At 37.8% G+C, this 21,843-nt stretch overlaps 2 protein-coding genes and 1 non-coding gene across 3 annotated transcripts; 1 reads left to right on the top strand and 2 right to left on the bottom strand.

Annotated features, from left to right (window-relative positions):
• The first annotated feature begins 5,480 nt into the window (after positions 1 to 5,480).
• Positions 5,481 to 7,999, top strand: LOC132177284 (UDP-arabinopyranose mutase 3). Its single transcript, XM_059589543.1, has 4 exons — positions 5,481 to 5,827; positions 6,352 to 6,602; positions 6,697 to 6,865; positions 7,461 to 7,999. Exons 1-4 carry the CDS (start codon positions 5,504 to 5,506, stop codon positions 7,788 to 7,790), a joined length of 1,074 nt encoding a protein of 357 aa, XP_059445526.1. The 5' UTR covers positions 5,481 to 5,503; the 3' UTR covers positions 7,791 to 7,999.
• Positions 8,000 to 8,092: 93 nt separating this feature from the next.
• LOC132177283 (uncharacterized) lies at positions 8,093 to 19,451 on the bottom strand. The gene is made up of 14 exons (XM_059589542.1): positions 19,169 to 19,451; positions 17,933 to 18,040; positions 17,692 to 17,823; positions 16,247 to 16,852; positions 15,872 to 16,019; positions 15,395 to 15,751; positions 14,755 to 15,261; positions 13,472 to 14,394; positions 13,264 to 13,349; positions 12,969 to 13,187; positions 11,992 to 12,120; positions 10,156 to 10,524; positions 9,554 to 9,669; positions 8,093 to 8,758 (listed from the first exon to the last, which is right to left on the bottom strand). Exons 1-14 carry the CDS (start codon positions 19,271 to 19,273, stop codon positions 8,643 to 8,645), a joined length of 3,921 nt encoding a protein of 1,306 aa, XP_059445525.1. The 5' UTR covers positions 19,274 to 19,451; the 3' UTR covers positions 8,093 to 8,642.
• Positions 19,452 to 19,535: 84 nt separating this feature from the next.
• On the bottom strand, positions 19,536 to 19,607 carry TRNAD-GUC (transfer RNA aspartic acid (anticodon GUC)). The gene has a single exon. It is a non-coding gene; the product is annotated as a tRNA-Asp (tRNA).
• Between the last annotated feature and the right edge of the window lie 2,236 nt (positions 19,608 to 21,843).

The raw sequence follows: 21,843 nt of genomic DNA, 5'->3' as shown, positions 1-21,843 counted from the left end.
GGTTGATTTGGAGTCTAAGGGGCCACGATTTACTTGGTGCAATGGAAAAGAAGGCCCGGATTTTATTATGGAACGTCTGGATAGAGTAGTGGCAAACAAAGAATGGTGTGAAGCCCATCCGGAGAGTGAGATTTTTGTGGAGGCAGCTGCAGCATCAGACCATGCACCGCTCCATATATCTCTCCATAGGCCAGGCGGTGAGAGGAAAAAAAGAGTCTTTCGATTTGAGGCAAGTTGGGCGGATGAAGAGGGTTGTAAGCAGGTGATAAAACAAGTATGGCAGGAAAAGCAATTTGGAAAAAGTAGGTGGCAGAATGGTTTATCTAAATTGGAAAAGTGCAAAAAAGGCTTGATGACTTGGCAGAGGGTGAATAAACAACCTGCTGGTATTTTAATTCAAGAAAAGGCCCACCAATTGAAGACCCTCCAAGAAGAGCAGGAGCCACCAAATTTGTCCCAAGTTCGAGCTGTCCAGCAGGAATTGAACTTGCTTCTAGAGAAAGAGGACCTCCACTGGCGACAGAGAGCGAAAGAGAACTGGCTGAGATTTGGTGACCGCAACACCAAGTACTTCCATGTTAGTGCAAACCAACGACGGCGGGCAAATTCCATTCATAAAATTCTAGATGAGCAGGGAAGGTTGTGTGAGGACCAGGAGAAGATCAGTAATGCTTTTGTCCAGTATTATGCCAACTTGTTTCGCACCTCTGGAACACAAGATGCTGCTGCCTGTCTCTCGGCCATGGAGAGAAAAATCACGCCAGCTATGAATAAAGAGCTACTGCAGGAGTTCAATATGGAGGAAGTCAGTACGGCTTTGAACCAAATGCCGCCAATGAAAGCGCCTGGACCGGATGGTTACTCAAGCTGTTTTTTCCAAAAAAATTGGGCCACTGTTGGTGAGCAGGTTAGCCGGGCTGTATTGTCTTCTTTAAATAATGGCATTATTAATAAAGATTTGAATTACACTTACATTACTCTTATTCCTAAGAAAAAAAACCCCACCCGAGTCACGGAATTCAGGCCAATAAGCCTTTGTAATGTGATTTACAAAATCATTTCAAAGGTATTGGCAAATCGATTAAAGAAGGTGCTCCCTGAGATCATCTCTTGGAACCAAAGTGCTTTCATACCAGGGCGTTTAATTACGGATAATATTCTAGCAGCATATGAGACACTTCACACCATGCAATCAAAAATGTGGGGGAAGAATGGATTCATGGCCATTAAGCTCGATATGAGCAAGGCCTATGACAGGGTGGAGTGGGCTTTCTTACAGGAGACTATGCGAGTAATGGGATTTGATGAAAAATGGACAAGTCTTATTATGATGTGTGTGACTTCTGCTAACTATTCGGTTCTGGTTAATGGAGTTCCTAAGGGCCGAATTTTCCCTTCTAGAGGAATCCGACAAGGGGACCCAATCTCGCCATATTTATTCCTCATTTGTGCAGAAGCTTTAAGCTCCCTTCTTAGAAAAGAGGCTCAAAATGGGGTTTTGACAGGTGTCCCCACTTCAAAAAGGGGCCCTCGGATTAACCATTTATTTTTTGCGGATGACAGTTTGCTTTTTTGCAGGGCATCTATTCAACATTGGCACCGAATGTCGAAAATTCTAAGTATCTATGAAGGGGCATCGGGACAGAGGTTAAATAAAGAAAAGACCTCCATTTTCTTTAGTCGTAACACTCCAGCAGAAGTTAAAAATGAAATAATGGAGGTGGCAGGTATCCCAACTACACAAAGATACGACAAGTATTTGGGACTCCCTGCTTTGGTGGGAAAATCCAGAAATAAAGCTTTCCAAGAAATAAAAGATAGAGTTTGGAAAAAACTGCAGGATTGGAAACTGACATTCTTGTCCCAAGCGGGGAAGGAGATTTTATTAAAAGCAGTTATCCAAGCAATACCCACATATAGCATGAGCGTCTTTTTGCTTCCAAAAGGTTTATGCAAGGAAATAAACTCGCTTATGCAAAAATTCTGGTGGGGGCAAAAAGACAAGGAGCATCGGATCCATTGGATGAGTTGGGACCGCATGGGGGTTCCGAAAAATAAAGGTGGGATGGGCTTTAGAGACTTATGGTGCTTTAATAAAGCCTTGTTGGCAAAACAGGGTTGGAGACTTTTGCAATCTCTGGATAGCTTGACAGCTCAAATAATAAAAGCCAAATATTATCCGGGGTCTTCTTTTCAGGAGGCGAAGCTAGGTTCAAAACCCTCCTTTGCTTGGCGTAGTATTTTTGGGGCTAGGGACCTGCTCCTTGAAGGTTTAGTGTGGCGAATTGGCAACGGACAAGGAGCTAGAATCTGGGGGGAGAAGTGGGTGCCCATTCCAACCACTTATTCAATCCAATCCCCACCAAGAATTCTTGATCCTTCAGTTAGAGTTTGTGAGCTCATTGACCAAGGGAACGGTTGGTGGAAACAAGACTTGCTAAGGGAACTCTTCACAGCCGAAGAAAGGGAGGCCATCAACTCCATCCCAGTTAGTGTGACCCAGCAACCGGATATAAAGATCTGGAGATGCACAAACACAGGGGCTTTCTCTGTAAAGAGTGCATATCACCTCGCGAAGGAGTTAGTTACAAACTTGCACCCGGAAACTTCAGTGAGGATAGCTGATAAGGCGATTTGGAGAACTTTGTGGAGGCTTCCCTTAACAAATGCAGAGAAAAATTTCATGTGGAGGGCATGCCATAATTTGCTTCCGACAAAAGATAACCTTTTGAAGCGAAAGGTATTACCTGATCCTCTATGTCCCATCTGCTGTTTGGAAGCTGAAACTATCTTCCATATTTTGTGGGATTGCCCTTTTGCGAGAGATGTATGGGGTTCTAGCGAGCGAATTTTCCAGAAATATTCTCATGAAGGACCAGATTTTCTGCAAGTGGCGGAGGATGTTCTACTGAATCATGGGCAGGATATCTTTATCACTTTCACACGTATAGTACGGAAAATCTGGTTTAGGCGAAATGGATTTGTTCATGGTGAAGAACTTACCCATCCTGATAGTATTGTGCGTGAAGTCCATCTCTTAACAGAGGAATTCAGCCGGGCCCAAGAAAATTCGGCAACCCATACAGAAGCGACCCAAGTTCCAGCCGAGTTGGTCTGGTCTAAACCGCCGTTACACTGGTTGAAGGCAAACTGGGACTTTGCAGTGGATAGAGCAAGTGGTCGAATTGGAATGGGTATTGTGATTAGAGACAACAGAGGCGAGGTAGTGGCTGCAAGGTGTCTCATGAGAAGGGGGCTAATTGACCCAACAGCAGGGGAAGCACTTTCCTCCTTACAGGCGGCAAGAATGTGTCAAGAACTAGGTGGGCAAGCGATTATTTTGGAGGGTGACGCCAAGAATGTTGTAGAGGCGATCAACTCTACTACAAACTGTGGTAGCCGCTTTGGACATTTTGTGCAGGATACTAGACAGATATTACAAATGATTCCACGGTGGAAGTGTGTCCATGTCAGTCGGACTGTGAATGTCGCAGCTCACCTTTTAGCAAAGGAGGCAACTAAACTTGTCATAGATAGAGATTGGTTAGGAATTACTCCTAAGTGTATCTATGATATTATTGAGAGTGAGAAAATTTCTCATCCTCGGGATTGATTTATTAATGAAAGCTATACATTCTCTTCAAAAAAAAAAAGTCTACAGGGAACAATAATCTCATAATTATCATAAACATCTTTGGTTGGTTATTAACCTATGCAAATTGACTTAATTAAAAGCCTACTTAAATTGTTTTGTTCAGGTTCAATCATCGACATGTCATCGCGTATCAATTGGACCATTTTGTCCCGTTCAATCGAACAAACTCCCACATCAATCAATTAACTCCAAAATGCACCGTTTTGAAGAAAGGGATTTCTTATTGCTAGTTAATAATTTCTTCCAAAAAAAAAAAAAAAATGGAATTTACAACCTCCCTACTTTTCAAACATTTATTATTTTCTTAATTATTTCTTCTCACTCTTTCAAGTAATAAATAGTCAATACTCATTTTATAGGACACAGTTTTCCTTAAAATTGGGTTAGAGTAACTTCCTTTAACTCAGTTTATAAAAATAACATGTGTTCATTTTTTTAATAACATATGAGATGTACATGAACTTTTAATATTATTTATCTCAACTTTATCTCTACTATTAAAAAATATGTGCATCTCACATGTTCAAATAACACATATCATTTTTATAAACTAAATTAAAAGAAGTTTCTTCAACTCAATTTGAAAGAAAACTCCATCCCATATTGGTGATGTGAACGTGAAAATTACATGCAATCACGAGCAACATTTGGCTGCCAAGTCACGTTGTTGGGACCAGATATTTTGATTAAAAATGGGTTTATTCCCACATTATACTCTGTTAAGTCAACTTCATACTGTTTAATAATATTAAGAAAAAGATATTTAAACTTCAATGGCCGCCACTACAGTGCGCTTGGGTTGTCATTATAATTTATAAATAATATGCCCCCGTCTATGTCAAGTTTCTTCTCGCTCTCTATTTTTTATATTAGGTTAATTGAATCTTCCTTATTATGATTGATTCTAATAAAAACTTAGATATTTGATTGTTGATGTATGAAACCAAAAAAATCCTCAACCCACCTTCCAAGGAGGAGTTCGCATGCAAAAGAGGTAGATAATGTTAAAAGTTGACTAACCTTAAAGGGTTGGAGGGACTTCGACGGCGAAGTTAGTGAAAGGTGAGAGTAAGAGCTCTCTCAGATAAAAAGAGTCTTATTGATAATATAGAATAATAGAGATTTGTGTACGTTAGACCTTATATACCAGCATATAGAGCCTTTTCAAGTCCTCTAGAATCTACCGGAGGAGTCATGGTGTCTTGGATTGGGTCTAAGTGAGTGGTCTTCAAGTTGTTAGCTATTTGGGTTGCCTAGTAGCTTAAAGCTGTCGGGTCATAACCAGTTGAGCTTGATCTAGAGTGTGGACCTTCGTCTTAGGTGGGTATTTACGGAGTCCTCTAGGAGTCTCCAAATTCTCTTAGATGGTTAGTAAATAGATTCGTGAGAATTTTGAAATGTGTGTCCCTATGCCCACGATTAAGCCTTTCGTTGATTTTTTAGTGGCAAAGTATTCAAGTTCTCCATGAATAATGTCATGTAATTTGATAATGTGATATTGAAAATCGGTATTTGAATTAATATTTGTTAAAAACTAAAATTAAGAATATATTTTCACTATTACCTTATTCTAATTATAAAGCAATAATTTAATAATTTATTAAATGGTATTAATGATAGGTAAGGTACGAGGTAATAGCATAAAGTGTAAATATACGAAGTAAAAGGATGTCAACATTAATAACCCAACCAGAGTAAATCCAAGAGTTGACTGGATACTACTGATATTCTTCGAGACCCCAGGGACCTGTCTGATATTTACCCGAAATACAAAGACAAAATCCCACTTGTCCTCGTCGAACCAATCTCTCTGTGTTCGCTTCCCTTCTGAATCTCTCTTGGTAACCAATGGCAGAGCCTTCGACCAAGATCATACCCCTCTTGAAGGATGAGCTGGACATCGTGATCCCCACGATCCGGAACCTGGATTTCTTGGAGATGTGGAGGCCGTTCTTCGAGCCGTACCACCTGATCATAGTCCAGGACGGTGACCCGTCGAAGACCATCAAGGTCCCAGAGGGGTTCGACTATGAGCTTTACAACCGCAACGACATCAATCGGGTTCTGGGTCCCAAGGCTTCTTGCATTTCCTTCAAGGACTCTGCCTGTCGGTGCTTCGGCTTCCTGGTCTCCAAGAAGAAGTATATTTTCACTATCGACGATGACTGCTTCGTAAGCTCTTTCTCTATCCTCTGCTTTCGATGTTTTGTTTTTGTCCTAGTTCAGTCTCTGTTTGGTGGCCGAGAAGTTGTTGAATTATGTTTGAATAAGAGTAATGGTGTGTTGATAGCAAAATGGAGCTTTTGTTTGATGAGATGGTGGTATTGGATCTTGATGTTTTTGGGGATATGGGGTTCTGGGTTTTGGTGGGTTTGGTTTGGGAAATGAGTTTTGGGATTTTGATTGAGGGTTGGGTTTTAATCTTCTAAGTTTGATTTGACATTCTTCTTCCTCTATTTCATATGCAATTGTATGGAATGATCAGTATTGGGGATTTAATCTCTCTTTTCACCTTGTTCTTGGATGGACATAGTCCTACAGTAACTCCAGGTCCCAACTACTTGATTATGGACTAGATCCTTAGGATCCATCCGTTTTCATGCTTAATGAACATTTCGTTACTTACATCATGGATTCTACACCTGGCTCTTTTTATTATCCAAATATGTAAATTTTCATATTTTTTGTATATGCAGGTTGCCAAAGACCCATCTGGGAAATATATAAACGCACTTGAGCAGCACATTAAAAATGTCCTAACTCCATCCACTCCATTTTTCTTCAACACTCTTTATGATCCATACAGAGAAGGCGCCGACTTCGTCCGTGGATATCCTTTCAGTCTCCGTGGGGGTGCCCCTACCGCTGTTTCTCATGGACTCTGGCTCAACATCCCGGACTACGATGCTCCTACGCAGCTTGTCAAGCCACTGGAGAGAAATACCAGGTACATCTCTTATCTAGTTATCTGTAAACAATGCAATATGTGCTCATTTGGTGCAGGTCTTTTCTGTTTATTTACTTGATCTTTTCTCCCCCAGGTATGTCGACGCAGTTTTGACAATACCTAAGGGAACGTTGTTCCCCATGTGTGGTATGAATCTAGCATTCAACCGTGAATTGATTGGACCTGCAATGTACTTTGGGCTCATGGGAGACGGTCAGCCAATTGGCCGATACGATGATATGTGGGCTGGATGGTGCACCAAGGTAGTTTTTCTTTATGAATTTCCAGATTCTTCCTTTGTTCCAGTATTGTGTTCTTTAGGTTTGATATCTGGTTTTACCATGAGTTAATTAATCAAGACTCAAGAGTCTTGTGATTGATGGACTTAGTCACTTCCTTCTTTCATCTTTTGTACTCTTATCATATTGAAACAAGGCGGCGATGATAACATATGTTGGTCCCCTCCATAAATGGAAGTTTGAAGAGCATTTGGAGAGTTAAAACTCCCTAAAGAATAGTATGTTTAAATCCCTTATACATGGATAGTGGTGTACAATATTCAGCTTTTTTTTCTTTCTAGTTTTTCAGAATTTTTGAACTTTTGGTACTAGGATTGTGCCCTTCTTTTCACTTTCTAATGAGATTTAAAAAAAAAAAAAAAAACTGGTGTCATCTACTCTATATTATTGTTTCAGTGGTAACTCCTCTTTTCACCATAAATAGCAAAATTTTCCTTTTGAACTTGTTGCCTTTTCACTAAATAGCACATACTAGTTGCCTTTTTTTATGAGCCATACTAGTTGCCTTTTTCACTTGTTCAGAAGTGCACATAACGTCTTATGAATAATGCTGGTGTAGGTTATATGTGACCATTTGGGGTTGGGAGTCAAGACTGGTCTGCCCTACATATGGCACAGCAAAGCCAGCAATCCTTTTGTTAACCTGAAAAAGGAGTACAAGGGCATCTTCTGGCAAGAAGAGCTGATCCCATTTTTCCGATCTGCTGTCCTTCCAAAGGAATGCACCACTGTTCAAGAATGCTACATTGAACTCTCCAAGCAGGTCAGGGCTAAGCTTGGCCAGCTCGATCCCTACTTCAACAAGCTAGCCGATGCAATGCTCATTTGGATTGAAGCTTGGGAAGAGCTCAACCCCCCTGCCGACCAACCAATTGTACCTGCAAAGTAGAGACTTTGATCAACTTTGATTTGCCTTCCATGGCTTTTAAAGCTTGCTAGTTGCTTACTAGTGTCATTATCATCATTATTATTATCAGCTTTTATTCTTTTCCCTATTGGGCGGAAACGTATAGAATATTTCTTGTACTTTTGGTGGATGTCATCCATTTTACTCGAATATGTGATATGACATTTGAGCAAGCTGTTACTGGCGTTTAACTCGGGTGTAATCAAGATAGACAACCTAAATCTAACATTATGTTTTTCAGGAACCACCACTCACAAGTATGGATAAAAAAACAAATGGGAGAAATTGATTATTAGTTAAAAACAAGATAATGAACCCCTTGATCTATCAATTGAAAAACTATGTACATTTGATCAAACTGAATGGGGACCTGTAGGGATCTATGCCGCACTGCTTTATGAATATCAAGGTTCTTGATATCTAAGCTCACAGAACAAAACATTTGAGCAACAATTGGTGTCTCTGTCCCCTAGTTATTTTGAACAACTTTTTCGAGCGTGCAGAATTTGCAGATAAACCAGCAACTGACCTATACATATCACCAGCTACTTCTAGAGCACGAACCATATACATTTGACAAAAACGAATGGAACCTGTACGAATCTAGTCTGCACCGCCTTGTGAATGTCACACGGCAAAACGTTAGAGCAAAAACCCCCTTGTTATTTTTTGAACGTACAGAATCTGCTGATAAACCAGCAATTGACCTCCATCACCAGCAACTACTATAGCATGAACCACATACATTTGACAGCTGACTCTGAATCTAGGCTGCACTGCGTTATGATAACATTTCACAGAACAAAACGTTAGAGAAAAAACCCCTTGTTATTTTCAAGAACTTTTTTGGGTGTGCATAATCTGCAGATAAACCAGCAACTGATCACCACTAGCTACTGCCAAAGCACCTCCCGTTGAACCATCAGTAGCAACACATGAAACACTGCCACCTGATACCATAAGCCAGGAATATATCAATGAAATCTTTTTTTTTAAAAAAAAAAAAAAATCAAATGTAATTTTATTTTTAGTCCTTGAATTGCATGCCGAATTCTGCTTCTATCATGAACTATTGATTTTTTTAATTTACGCCCTTGCCGATTTACCACCATCACTATGCAAAAGTCAATTGCTATTTGTACATATCTCTTTATAATGATGACGTAATACTTTAAGCTACATGTTGATCTCACAAAATCAAAATATAATTGACACAACAAGTGAGTTTAATAAATAAAATCCATTATGATTCCTAACATGCGTGTCATGTGCCTCCAAATCTAATTATGGTTCCTATTTAACCATCTTCAGTTTAGTTAATTATGTGGTGCAAGCAAATATAATTTCATTACAAAATATGTATATCTTGCCTCGCTTCTGAGATGATTTCTTCTTTATTTTTCTGCCAAGAGGCTAGTCTTGACTTCAAACACAGTGCTTTCATCCACAGAGAAATTAGAAACTGAACTCTAGAGATCAATAGAAGGCACTCTTCATGCCAAATACACTATAAATTTTAATGTAGCGCAATATGCAATAAACATGTAAAATCAATTCTCAAATCAGAAAAATAATCAAAATTTAAGAATGTATTTTAATGCCAAGTTGGAAAATTAACTGAAAAGAGATGTATATACATAATATGAAATGCACAAAAAAGGCTAACTTGTAGATCTTAAACTAAAAAAGTTATATCAAGGAACAGAATACATATGGAAGTCTTAATTGACAGGATTAAAGCATACCTCTGAAATGATGCAACATGGCAAGTTTGGTTCCTGTTGATAATTCCCACATATACACAAGTCCATCACTTGTGCCAATAATCCCGTGACCAGCTGATGCACCAACGGCAGCAGCCCTGCACAGTAAGTTCTAGAATTCTAACTTTCTTGGCATTAAATGGCTAATTTGAATTTCGAATATGAAAGAAGTGCACTAAACACCACCCATCTTTTTCTTTTTCCTTAAAGCAACAAAATTACAAATGCATGAATCATTTTATAGTATGTTTACATTTTCATCAGTATCATTATCAAACTAATACCCTAGAAATGTAGAAATTTAAATCCTCTTATTGTTTATCACTAGCATTTAACAGCACAAATCCATCTTCTAATCCATCATACATCGTGATATGGATGCATCAACTAGTAGGAAAAGAGGGGACTAACATCAAACTTATGAATTCTACCTAAGCTAATCTGCATGCATGAAGAATAACTTAGTTTCTACCAGCCCTGACCGAAACTGAAGTTAATTGCAACACTAAGCAAAACACATTAATTGTACAAAGTTTCTTATTTGGCAACCCACCAATACTAAATTTTGAAACAAAACTTAGCACCTTAGATCCAATGCAGTTCCCAGGATGACCATATTTTTCACCAGTAGAGCTAGCCTCCAACATCCTACTGAATGATTTTGGCAATCACTTGGTATATTGTTATGCTGAGCATTAGAGTCAGAGATAGTTGAGACAAGAAGCCAGACAGCAATATCTTCCCCTTCTGATGGAAGAAAAGTACTATTCTCACTGTTCTCTGAAAACCACATTTTTGTTGCAGCCATAATCCCATCGACGTGTTCCTTGACATTGGAGTTGCTGAAACCAGGGTCTTCGTTTTTCCAACTAAATAAACTGATTGGAAAGAATTGATAAATTGAAGTGCTTTGAGCACAGAAACTTGACAGAAAGACGCGCTTAGAAATATCCCTGAAACAAATGAAAAACCACTGCCCATCAGATATTAATCAGTTCTAGAAAGAAAAGAAGTAATTTCTGTTCTCTTTTTAAGTTTTGGTTCTTCTGCTTTCCTTTCTTTATCTATCCTTGTTTTCTTTTTTAGGAGGCTGGGGGAAGGGGTTGTGAAGGAAATATCAAGCAACTGAGAAAACTAATAAAAGGGGTATGTGATGCTAACAAGTGTAACAGAAACAAGAAACTATTACAGGAAAAGAACAAATATAGTCATTCCATAACTTTGGCTTAGGAAATGAAGAAAGAGGACATCGATATAATCATAAGCTGATTAAAAAGGTTATAAAGAGAATCGATTTTCTTATGAATTATGTAGCAAATCATTTTAAAGCTAAATCATTGTGTTTGATAAAATCAAGGAATATGGTTTCAAGTACTTCTTCCAAATTCTACAACCTAATGACCAAATGCTAATTAGAGTTTAATAATTTGAGAACGGATCCAAGATGTCAAACCATACTCCCAACAGAGAGGAAAGAAAAGAGAGAGAAAGGAATTAGTCAATGCATTCAAGCAATCAGAGACAGCCTTCAATCTATAGGAAAGCTTAGGATTCAAAAGTATTTGGTTCTTAATAACATACTTACCAAAAACTAGTAAGACTCCTCTACACTAGGAAGTATAAGCTAATTTACATTCAAAAGTCTAGAAGCCAATTAATCTGACATATAGAACCAAAACTGTAGGCTACTAGAAATTATATACAACAATGACACTGTTTTTTATTTTTTTTATTTTTTATTTTTATTAATTAAATCCACCAAGAAACCTAACCACTATGAGCAATGAACGCAAAAATTTCCTACTTTTTGAAGTGTCAATATGTACTTTTCTGATAGCTGATTTCTGACTACCTGCTTACAATTTAAACAAGAAAAACATGCTAAAACTCAAAACATGCAACATATTTCATACTCCCACTATCTGAAAATAGATGAGAGTTTGTATGCGGCTCGCATTTTAATGAAACAAAATAAGCATTACAATCTTTCTAAAATGCCCATGTAAGCCAAGAAAAGTGAGATCAAATTTAAAAAAGGTGGATTCAAATTTAAGGGTAATATGAGAAATTAAATGGATATATGCTTTTATACTCGTTTTTAAAAACTCATATTTTTGAGACAGCTTACAGAAAGAACACTTCATCAGTTTTGGGGAACAAGCTGTATTTGGTGTGGTTGGTACCAAATGAAAAAAATCCAAGGTGACAAAAATACAACCAATTATGAATCAAGTTACAAAAATATTTGGAAAAATAAAGGCTCTTGTGATGCTGGCTATAAGCTAGAGATAAAATGTACGCTCAAGGATTACCATTTTGATAACCTTTCAATTGAAGAATCTGTAATCAGATGCCTGTCATAGTACTGAAAAATAATTGAAAGGGGGAGGGGGAGCAAAGAAAAGAATAGTACTACATACCATATACTAAATTCCCCAAAACCATGATGACCCACAACTAGAGAAGTACTCTTTGGAATCCTCTTCAACTCCATTATTCCAGGAGAGGTGCAATCATTAGCTGGTAAAATGAATTCCTCTATCTGTGCACTGCAAATTGTGTATTTGAAAATAAAAGAAATGATATTCATGATTAGAAATAGAAAGCTAATAAAGAAATTGCCACCTTAAATATGCATCATTAATTTTGACTAACATTGACAAGCAACCCTCAGATTTGAACAAGTTCACTCTCTCTCTCTCTCTCTCTCTCTCTCTCCTAATATATATATGTATGCGTCTACATATGTATCTATCTACAAAATTAGCTCTAACAACTCATATACCATGTTTGGGCGGCTGCTAAGCTCAAAGAAGAAGGAATGCACAATGGTAACCACTCCATTCATTTTTTTGTTTTATCAAAAATTATCCCACCAGTAACTTTGCATAACAAATGGAGCTATCAGTATCAATCACTAGTTAAATGTTCAATTTCCTATTAGAAATAGCCGATGGTAGATAACATTACAAAGGTAGATATAGGCAGATAATATTGAAAAAATTAGATGTAGGTAGTAGGCTACTCAATGGAGTTCCAGACGAGTTTCCTCCATTTGCATCACAAAACCATCAAAGAATCATGAGTGCATGTGTTGGAGGGGAACAAGGGGTGGAAGCATAGTAGAGATGTCATATTTAAGTGCATGCATTATTGTATTGCTTCATATTATTAGGGACCAATAGCTTTCACCATGGTGCTTCCTGGTTTAAAGTCAAACAGAACAAGGTCAGAGTGCAACTAACTAATTTGAGAGAGCAACTAATTACTGCCACAATAAGACATCCAAATAAAAGTCAAATATTTAACTAGCTGAACATTAGAAGCAACACCATAGCAATGGCTCAAAAAATGGAAAGAAGTGAAACGAGATAAACATGACATGAGACAAACTCACCTCCATGCTGAATTCATGACCCACAGATGCAGACTCCCACTCTCTCCAACAGCGACAAGATGGTTAGGTTCACAAACCAATATACACTGTAAACTCTCAACTGTTTTCAATTTTACAACAATTGAAACATAGCCAAATTTTACTTGCACAATCTTCACTGCATTCTCCCCAGAGCAGTCTGATGTACATGTTGAACACTGGCACTGGATTCTCCCTTCCCTAAGAATAAATATACAAAATTACTACTTTTGTTTCATATACTTATTCGTATAATTAAAATCCATACAGATACAACCTGCAATAAGGTGTTTTTATGCTGTCAAGTAAAACGAGATGCTCTCCATCTGGAGCAAATTGCAAACCAGAACCTTCCACTTCAACCTAGCAGAGTACCAAAAAGATTGCAAAGTCAACGATAAGCAGGGACGGTGGCAGGCAATCACCCCCCAAGGAATTTTTCAAAAGTAATAGAATGCCCGGAAACTATACATATAACAACTTACTTCTCTACCAAAGTAATTTTTCAGAATCGGCAACATTGCGGATGTGTGCCCAACAAAAGAAGGGCATCCTACACTTGGTTCCTTGATAGGTAACTTGTAGATGAACAGGGTTCTGTCTCTGTCCATCAGAAGCCCACATAAAACACAAATGTAGATTTCATTCCCTTTGGTGCTCAAAAGTAGTGAAGAAATAGGCATGGGGTGGACATAGCAACCGACAAGCTCAACAATGTTTTGTAGCTCATTATTAAGCTCCATCTTCCTGAGTTTCACGTCTACACTATCTTGAACTCCTTTGGCACTTGAACTGTTATTTTCACAGAAGCTGGTCTTCTGATTCAGAAATGATGTGGGACTGTTTGAATCAACAAGATTCTTGTGCCCAACCAGCTCCTCGTCAAGATGGACTTGAGATTTTGCTAAAACTGAAACAGATGGCTCAAAAACATCTGAAGTATCCTTGTCTCTGGAGGCAAAAGCGAATGCTTGATTTTGTGATATAGCAGGAACCATATTGTTCATAACACTTTCGAAATTCATAGTAGCATTTTCTTTATGCAAACCATGGGATTGTCCTTCAAGTCTGGCTTGAACAACAACTAAGTCTTTTTGGCCTGATTTGTCATCAGAACAGTCCATTTGATGGATCTCTGTGGAAAGAAAAGTTCCTGTGGCAGGATCTGTTTCAGGGTCAAGATGCTCCCCAAAGTTTCTGTATATGATACTTTCTGACAGTGGGACATTATTCTTTCTTGCTAACAGATCCACATTCCGGACATTTTTCCAGGGATAAACTGTATTTGGTGTTTGAGTAAAGGATGTAATGCCAGGTTCAGCAACCACTCTGTTAATGCTAATTTCCTTCGATGATATTTTTGAAGAATCTCCCGTGCCTCTTTGATTAGTGTCACTAGCATCAGTAGCTGTAGAAACACAACAAGTATCTGGGTGAGCTGAAATTTGAACTGAAAGATTGCAGTACTAAGAAGTTTCACCACCTTAAAATAGTTCATAACCTTAAACTAAATAAGGTCTTAAGCAATTCATGGTTTATGGCTCCCAAATTTGTAACAAAAAGATATATATTACTTTCCGAGATGTCCTCTTTCTGAAGAAAAATGGACTAATTAAAAGATAATAATTATCCGCTTTGGGGGCTGGTAGAAACTATGGGTTCCTTATTTCATTGGCTAGACTGAAATTGGGTGGATAATTTTTGGACATATTCTCATTAGATGACTAAACACAAAATTGATGGAAAAAGGTTGGCACAGCAACGTTACCTATAGTACAATCAGGCACAGTGTTGAGGTGCTTTTCCCCAGAATGGAGTTCAACATCTACTGGGTTTTCATCCAAGTTAGCATAAGCATTAATGTTTTCAGGAAGAACATTATTGCTTGGTGATGTGCAAGCTAAAACGGACTCAGAAATGCATGTGTCACCCTCCTGAGGCTTTTTATTCAAAGTCATGTGTACTTCATTGTAACAAAAGATATCTTTGCTCCCACTAGTCTCAACATGAGAAACTGATGACTCATTCTGTACAGTAAACTGTCCCCAAGTGTTGGGAGGACAGGTGTCTTTCTCAAAACTAACCTGATCAGCTTCAGCAATATCAGAAGACAATATAACCAGCTTAGTTGCAAGATCACCACATTGATCATCCTCAAAACTGTCAAGAACAATAGAGTTGGCATGTTCAAAACTCGGTCCAACCAAATCAAGAACTGTATTTTGGATATGCCTTTCTTCCTTTTCCATGTGTGCACTCTCAGCAAGTGTTACAGCTGCAGGTTTAAAAGAAAGAAAATGATCCAACCACAAGAAAAAAGGATAACTAATGCACCAAAGAAGACTTAGAATAGAGATGTATCTAATGCCGGATAATAGAAATAAAATAATCAGCAAAAGGTTCAGTACCAGGAGGTGGAACATCTACAGAGTATCTGGCTTCATTATTTTCCCACTGAGACTGCACCACACACGGCACAATTTTTGAAGGGATACCCATAGCCTTTTTCTTCCTAGAGGCCTTCTTAAGCAGAGGAATTGCTTGCGGAAGCAGAAATGTCATCATTGACTTGGCCATTTCCTGACCAACTGAATCATAATCATTTTTCTCAGAACTCGCATTTGAACTAGATATGCCTATCTCTTCCTGTGGATGTGATTCAGTTACCAACCCTTCAGAAATGATCATGTTAGCTGCAGCTAACTCTTCTTTCTCACCACATGTACTTTTATCTTGGGTGCATGCAGCATAATTAGAAGTACTATCTGCATTGGAGTAGATTCAATTACAAAAGGAGTATGCAGTTGATGATACATTGCTAATAGTTGAAAGGAGCATAACTATGGGCCTATGTAGCACAAAAAAAGTAATGAGTGGAGGAAAACCTTGCATAAGATCCAAGGTATCAGGTGCACAAAGATCAACAGCATTAACATCCGGAAAGTCTTTTGGAACCAGTGCATTTCCATTTTGGTCTTCTGTTGCATTTTGAAGATTGAACTCCTCTACCTCAGTATCTGGTAACCTACCAAGCTGTAAGAAGTTAAGAGTGTTTCCATGCTGCACTAGTTAACCATAGAATGATGAAGTTACACAAATTTACTACAAATGGAAAAGAAAAGTGTCAATGCAGAGCTTGGGTTATAAGTAGCATCAGCACATATTTACTGCGGAAGGTAAACAAAAAACATGTGCATATTTTACAGGAGATCAAAAGATATCAATCAGCTTCTAGAGGCAAAGAACTAAGATGTGCATACCAGTTTTTCCTCTGCAGGCAAGTTGTTTGCTACTCCAGCAGATTTGCAATTTTCAGAACCATCAAGTTCTCTCTCTTCTTGAGCAGGGAGACCTTCCTCTCTGAGATGATCAGAGAAGTCAGGATAATTTAATGGTGGCTCATCTTTGGCTGAGAAGTGACTCTTTTCTTTCCCAGTTCCAGACACTAAGCGCCCTGATGCTGGTAACGCTCCTGGATGTTTATAAATGTCATTCTCTTTTTCTGAAGTAGAGGGAGGCATTAAACACCCATGAGTATAGTTCCTCTGATTCCCTTTTGTTAAACTTGGAGCCTCAGCATCACAAATCAGATCTGGAGGTCGGGATCTTTTAAGTCTAGCCCCACCAACTGACGTTGTACTTAAAATTTCACGTTTCCTGCTTCTCTTTCCCGTATTTTGTGGTCTTGCCAAAGATGCTAGCAAATCAGGATATGTACATGCATCTGGGCATCTACTGTCATGCTCCGTTTTAGAAGCCCCATTGACAGAGCTGGAGGAAAACAAACTTCGCTCTGCTGTTCCATTGACATTTGCCACCAGTTCCCGAAGTAGTCTTTGGACTAATTGATTTTTAAACCCAAAAAACTGCACATCACATGCAAAGACAATAAACTTAATCTAGCACAACATGCTGGACTAAAGATGTTTATTTGTTTTTATTGACACTGTTAGTGTAGGAAGAAAGGATGAATTATCTGCTTGCTAGCTGACCAGAAAATCAATACCATGCATCATAAAGATCAATCACCAAAAGAAAAAAGAATGAAAAACTTAGGTTTTGTTAGGCTAAGTTGGCACTTAAATCTAAAATTCAAAATCTTGGTCAAAGTTGAAGAATGGAATGGCTCGGTAGGTGGACTGCATGCGGATTGTCTTAGTAATTTTACAAGGGTTGTAAGTTTTACTATGCTTGTACATTGAGTCTTCTATAGTGAGTGATTTTCTGAATTTAGCTGATCTAGAGTGGTTTTACCGTTGATGTGTTCAAAGGGTTTCCATTTCATCAACAAAATCATTGTGTTAATTATGTGATGATTGTTTGTGTACTTTGGTATTTTTAATCACTGCATAATTCTTGTTTGAATTGCTGCACTGTTGTGCATTTGTGTAAAGGGTTGGATTCCGGTCCTTTCAAAGACAAATGGATGTATTGCAAATGCAGTTTTGGAGAATGAAATTTTGAGTATTAGTGTAATTATTGAGTGTTCTTTGCTTTTCAAGGCTATTTGATAGCTTGTTTATTCGATAGAATTGAAGTCATCCAACTTCTCTTCTTTTATCCTTTGCTTCTGCTATGTTACAAATTTCCTTCCAGATATAGTAAACATAGTCACATAATAACAACACCAAGAAGGTAAAATCATAACCATAATTTTTCTGTAATAAAACAAAGTTCACTGATTATGAAAATCACCAATATATACCTCCACCCCATCTATCTTGCACGAAAATCTCTTTCCATGCCAAATCTTCGTGCGAGGGCAGCCTTTCTTTTGAAATTTATCCCATGCAATATCTGGAGTTTGGCCAGAACCTGTATGTCCATCAGAAGTAATCTGCACAAACAGGACGGAACTTGCATGTTTTATCAATAGGTTAGAAATATGTTGCAGCCCAAAACCAATAAGCATAACAAATCAAGAGCAGCAGGGTCTGGCCACATACCACAAATAAAGGCCCCTTAGGACCTTCTTGAATTTCCATCTTATATGTGCCCCCATTATGAGCTCGAACAACTTGATATCCAACGGGATAAGGATATCGATCTTTGCCCTACAAATTTATAAGATTCAGTCAATTGTAAGAGCAATATAGAATGTTGTCCATAAGAGAATCGAATCCAAGTAATAATGACCAAATTATCAAATGGAGCACTTTAAGAATGCAAAGCCTTTTATTTGGGAAAGTACTCAAGAAGTTGCTTATTTTTTTTTTAATTTTTCATATGGTAATGGAAGTTTAAAAGAACCCCTACCCCCATGGCTTTTGACTCTGATCAAAACCCTCAATGACTTCAGCTCCTCTTTTCAGTAAAACAAAAAACAAAAAAAGTTCCCTTCTAATGGCTAAATCCAAACACTGAAGTTTTCAATGCAACTAGTTTTCTCCCCTTTAACTTAAAGTCAATAGAAAACTAGCTATGAATAGATTTCAGCTATAACTAACACAGAGACAGAAACTTTTGAGCAATACAAAATATGTCATTCTTCTCCTCTTGTTCTCTCCATTTCAATACCTGAAGCTTTTCTTTATGTTCAGGCATGCTGGGACAACAGCCCACGCCTAAACAGGCTCCAACAACCCAGCATTCAATAACTATAGCTTTGCTACATTATCTTCAACAGCCTATGCCACACAATCAAGTGTCATTTTCTTACTCATCTCGTCGTTCTTGTTCATGCCTAGGCAATTTGGACATCCAAACATATAGGAAATCTGGTAAACCACTATAATTATGGAATCTTCAAATGATAATTGTTCTTTAAACTTGTTTTTGAGAAAGTAATTTTTCTCCAAAATCGTGAAGTAATATGCCGCTTCATCGCATCGCTTTCCTCAACTTCCCAAACCTTAAAACCAGTATTAGCGTGAATGTAACCACGTAAAATCGAGTTAAATTAAAGATTTCCTCTCAATTTGAATGCTAACTTTGTTACCTCCTTGAAATTTCAATTCATATATAGATCTCAACTTGCGGTACGCTTCGTTTCTAGCTTCGATATAAAATGCAACAAAAATTAAATTCAAAATTACTCACACGGCCACACACATTAATTCAAACAGAATAACACCTTTCAGATTTTTCAAGTAAGATTTTATTTGTTAATCGAGAATTAATGAAAATAGAACTGAGCAAAACAAAAAGGTTTAAGCAAAGAAGTGAGAAAGTGGAAATCAAACCCTGGAGCTGCTCCAGTACTTTTTGTCCCAAGGCCCTTTGTATAGAGATCCAATGGAAGTGATTTCCAGGCCGTCCGATTTTTCATCATCTTTCGGTTTCACCATTGGAAGGTGGAGAAGGTGAGCGCTGAGCTCTCGAAAATGGACGGAGCTAACTGCGCACAGAGAGGGAGAGGATTTAGATGGCGGGAACGAAATCAGAGAGGGTTTTGAATTCCCTCGAAGTTGGGTAAAATTTGAAACACGAGTAAGGCTAAGATTACAGAGGTGAGTGCGAATATATGTGCTCCCTAAAAATCTGATTGGTTGGGTGGTGGGAAATTTAGTGCAGTCAGGAGAAAGGAAATTTTTTGAAAAAAAGATAATACGCCGTTGCCGGGGATCGAACCCGGGTCACCCGCGTGACAGGCGGGAATACTTACCACTATACTACAACGACCTTGTTGTTAAACTGTCTGGTTTAAATATATTTAACATATATATTAATGAGTTCATTCTTCCTTCCCTCTTTAATGTTCGAGATGTCTTCTTAATGGAGTTTAAGTTACCAAATTATGAGGAGTTAGTATCAACCTATGCCTAATTGCTTTGCCTATAGTTCCTATAATCATATTTTCTAAACCAACCAGAGCCAATTAGCCAAATGTGAACTGATCTTGTAAGAGATCCGCTACATAACAAATATGTTTATTTTTCAAATGATTCATATCATTAAGTGTACCCATTTCAAATTTCACTCCAATTAAATTATATGTAGCCGTCAATATATCTCATATAGAAATGTAGCATTTTGTGGTATATAAAGATTCACTCTTTAGTTCATATTTCGCCAACCAATCCTTCCTAATTCACATCTATGTTGAAGAATATTTTCTTTTTGGGATTCCTTACATAAGGACACAGGAAAATACCATTATGGAGTTTTATCAACCATTTGCTTGTGTAGGCGGATATTTGGTGTTTGACGGTTGAGTGTTAGCGAATAAAAATACATTATTTAACACTAATTAAAGGTATTGTTTAAAGTTTTGTATTTTGAAAATATAAAAATTGAGAAGTGTTTTGGTGGGTCACATTTTAAAAAAAGTATATTATATGTGGAGCCTACAAAAAGAAATAAATAAATAAATAAAGAAAATTATGGAAAGATAAATCTGAAAAATTTAGGGCTGCATCGAAAAGCCCACCCGCTGACGATCGATGTGATATCGGAGGCAAGGGGCCTAGCTACACTCTGGTCATGAGGCCAGTTTTGACAAAGGCCCATTTGAGTCCACTCACTCAGCCTAGCTCATTAGTACTGGACCCTGCTGTGAGGCCCAAACTTGACACACAACATGTATTTCTCAAAAAACAAAAAGTGAAATTAATTTAAGAGGCTGCCCAATCTCCGAATATTTTAATGAAATTTCGAGGGTAATTGAAGTATAGTTTCAGAAAGAACATGTTTTTATGCTCACCTCTATGTGTTTTGAAGGGTGTGATCTCGGATTAGGATAAATGATTAACGTTAAACAGGTTAACTGTTAAGCTTAAGTTAGTGAATTGATTTATGTGTACGTTTCATTGTCTTTGATTGACATGAGTGTAAGAACTAAAAGTTTTGGTTGTATAATTTTATGTTAATTGTTTATTATTTTAAGTTACGTGTCAAGTTTGTTATAGTAAACTATTAATATTTGCTTTCAAAAACTTGGATCAAGCAGGCAAAATATTTGATGAAAAGAACCATTGTTTTGCTGAGTACATGATATTTTTTTGTTGTGATTGATGTGTATCCCATGTTGTCGTGAAAATGGTTGGTTATATGATATTTGTTACGTGCTTGAAACCATGCATGTTTTATCTATTAAAATCGCTTAAACAACATTGTACGTTCTGATATATGACTAAAAAATTTGATTTGGCGTTATATATATTTTCTTTCTTTTAGGTTGTGAGGATCGAATGGGCAGCTAATAGGGTAGGCCTAGGCAGAGGACGCTCGAGCTTGAAAGATGCTTTAGAAAAGAAAGACAAAAAACTGTGGTAAAAGAGAGAGAGAGAGGTCTAATCAAAAGTTCCCGATATACATATGAAGGGGAGACGCCATAGACGAAATGATTGGGTCCAAATCCGTTAATGAAGAGGTACAATATAGAGCAGGGCCAGCAGGCTGTGAATGGAAAGCTGCATGTCTGAAAATGTCCAAGGAAGAAATGGGGAATCTCGTGGGCATATATTAGAGAGAGAGAGAGAGAGAGAGAGAGGGCAGTAAAAATAAATAAAAGATAGTAAAAAAGAAATATTTACGCGCGTACAAGTAGACCGGAGTTAATAGAGGCCTGGAGAGAAAGGAGAGAAAGGTGTGTTGATTTTCCTGGTTTGGAAATTCTGGAGGAATCGTCCCATCACAAAAAGGCAGTACACCCACCCACCCGCGCGCGCGCTCCAAAATTCATTCACTGAGTCTGTGACAGTGAAATGTGATTTTAGCAGCTGTCTCTTTCAGGTTTCCTTCTTTGGCATTGCACGCACAAGAGGAGGAGTAGGATTACAGGTCCTCTTCTCTTGACTATCTTTGTCAAGCATTCATCTTCGATCTCTTCATATATATATATATATATATATATATATATATATATATATATATATATATATATATTATTTTTATTTTTTCTTGTAAGGGTACGGAC

This window comes from Corylus avellana, chromosome ca4 (genome assembly GCF_901000735.1).
Source record: "Corylus avellana chromosome ca4, CavTom2PMs-1.0".
Taxonomy (NCBI): Eukaryota; Viridiplantae; Streptophyta; class Magnoliopsida; order Fagales; family Betulaceae; genus Corylus; species Corylus avellana.
The sequence above is the reverse complement of the archived record's forward strand: the minus strand, read 5'-3'. Positions and strand labels throughout refer to the sequence as shown.

What these genes read in the sequence shown, in the direction of transcription:
- LOC132177283 (XM_059589542.1), bottom strand. Translation starts at nt 19,273, where the DNA reads ATGGTGAAACCGAAAGATGATGAAAAATCGGACGGCCTGGAAATCACT. An exon ending in ATAAAAACACCTTATTGCAG is followed by an intron (nt 13,188 to 13,263) that starts GTTGTATCTGTA and finishes ATTTATTCTTAG; the next exon opens with GGAAGGGAGAATCCAGTGCC. An exon ending in CATGTTGCATCATTTCAGAG is followed by an intron (nt 8,759 to 9,553) that starts GTATGCTTTAAT and finishes TTATGGTATCAG; the next exon opens with GTGGCAGTGTTTCATGTGTT.
- LOC132177284 (XM_059589543.1), top strand. Translation starts at nt 5,504, where the DNA reads ATGGCAGAGCCTTCGACCAAGATCATACCCCTCTTGAAGGATGAGCTG. An exon ending in CTATCGACGATGACTGCTTC is followed by an intron (nt 5,828 to 6,351) that starts GTAAGCTCTTTC and finishes TTGTATATGCAG; the next exon opens with GTTGCCAAAGACCCATCTGG. An exon ending in CCACTGGAGAGAAATACCAG is followed by an intron (nt 6,603 to 6,696) that starts GTACATCTCTTA and finishes TTTCTCCCCCAG; the next exon opens with GTATGTCGACGCAGTTTTGA.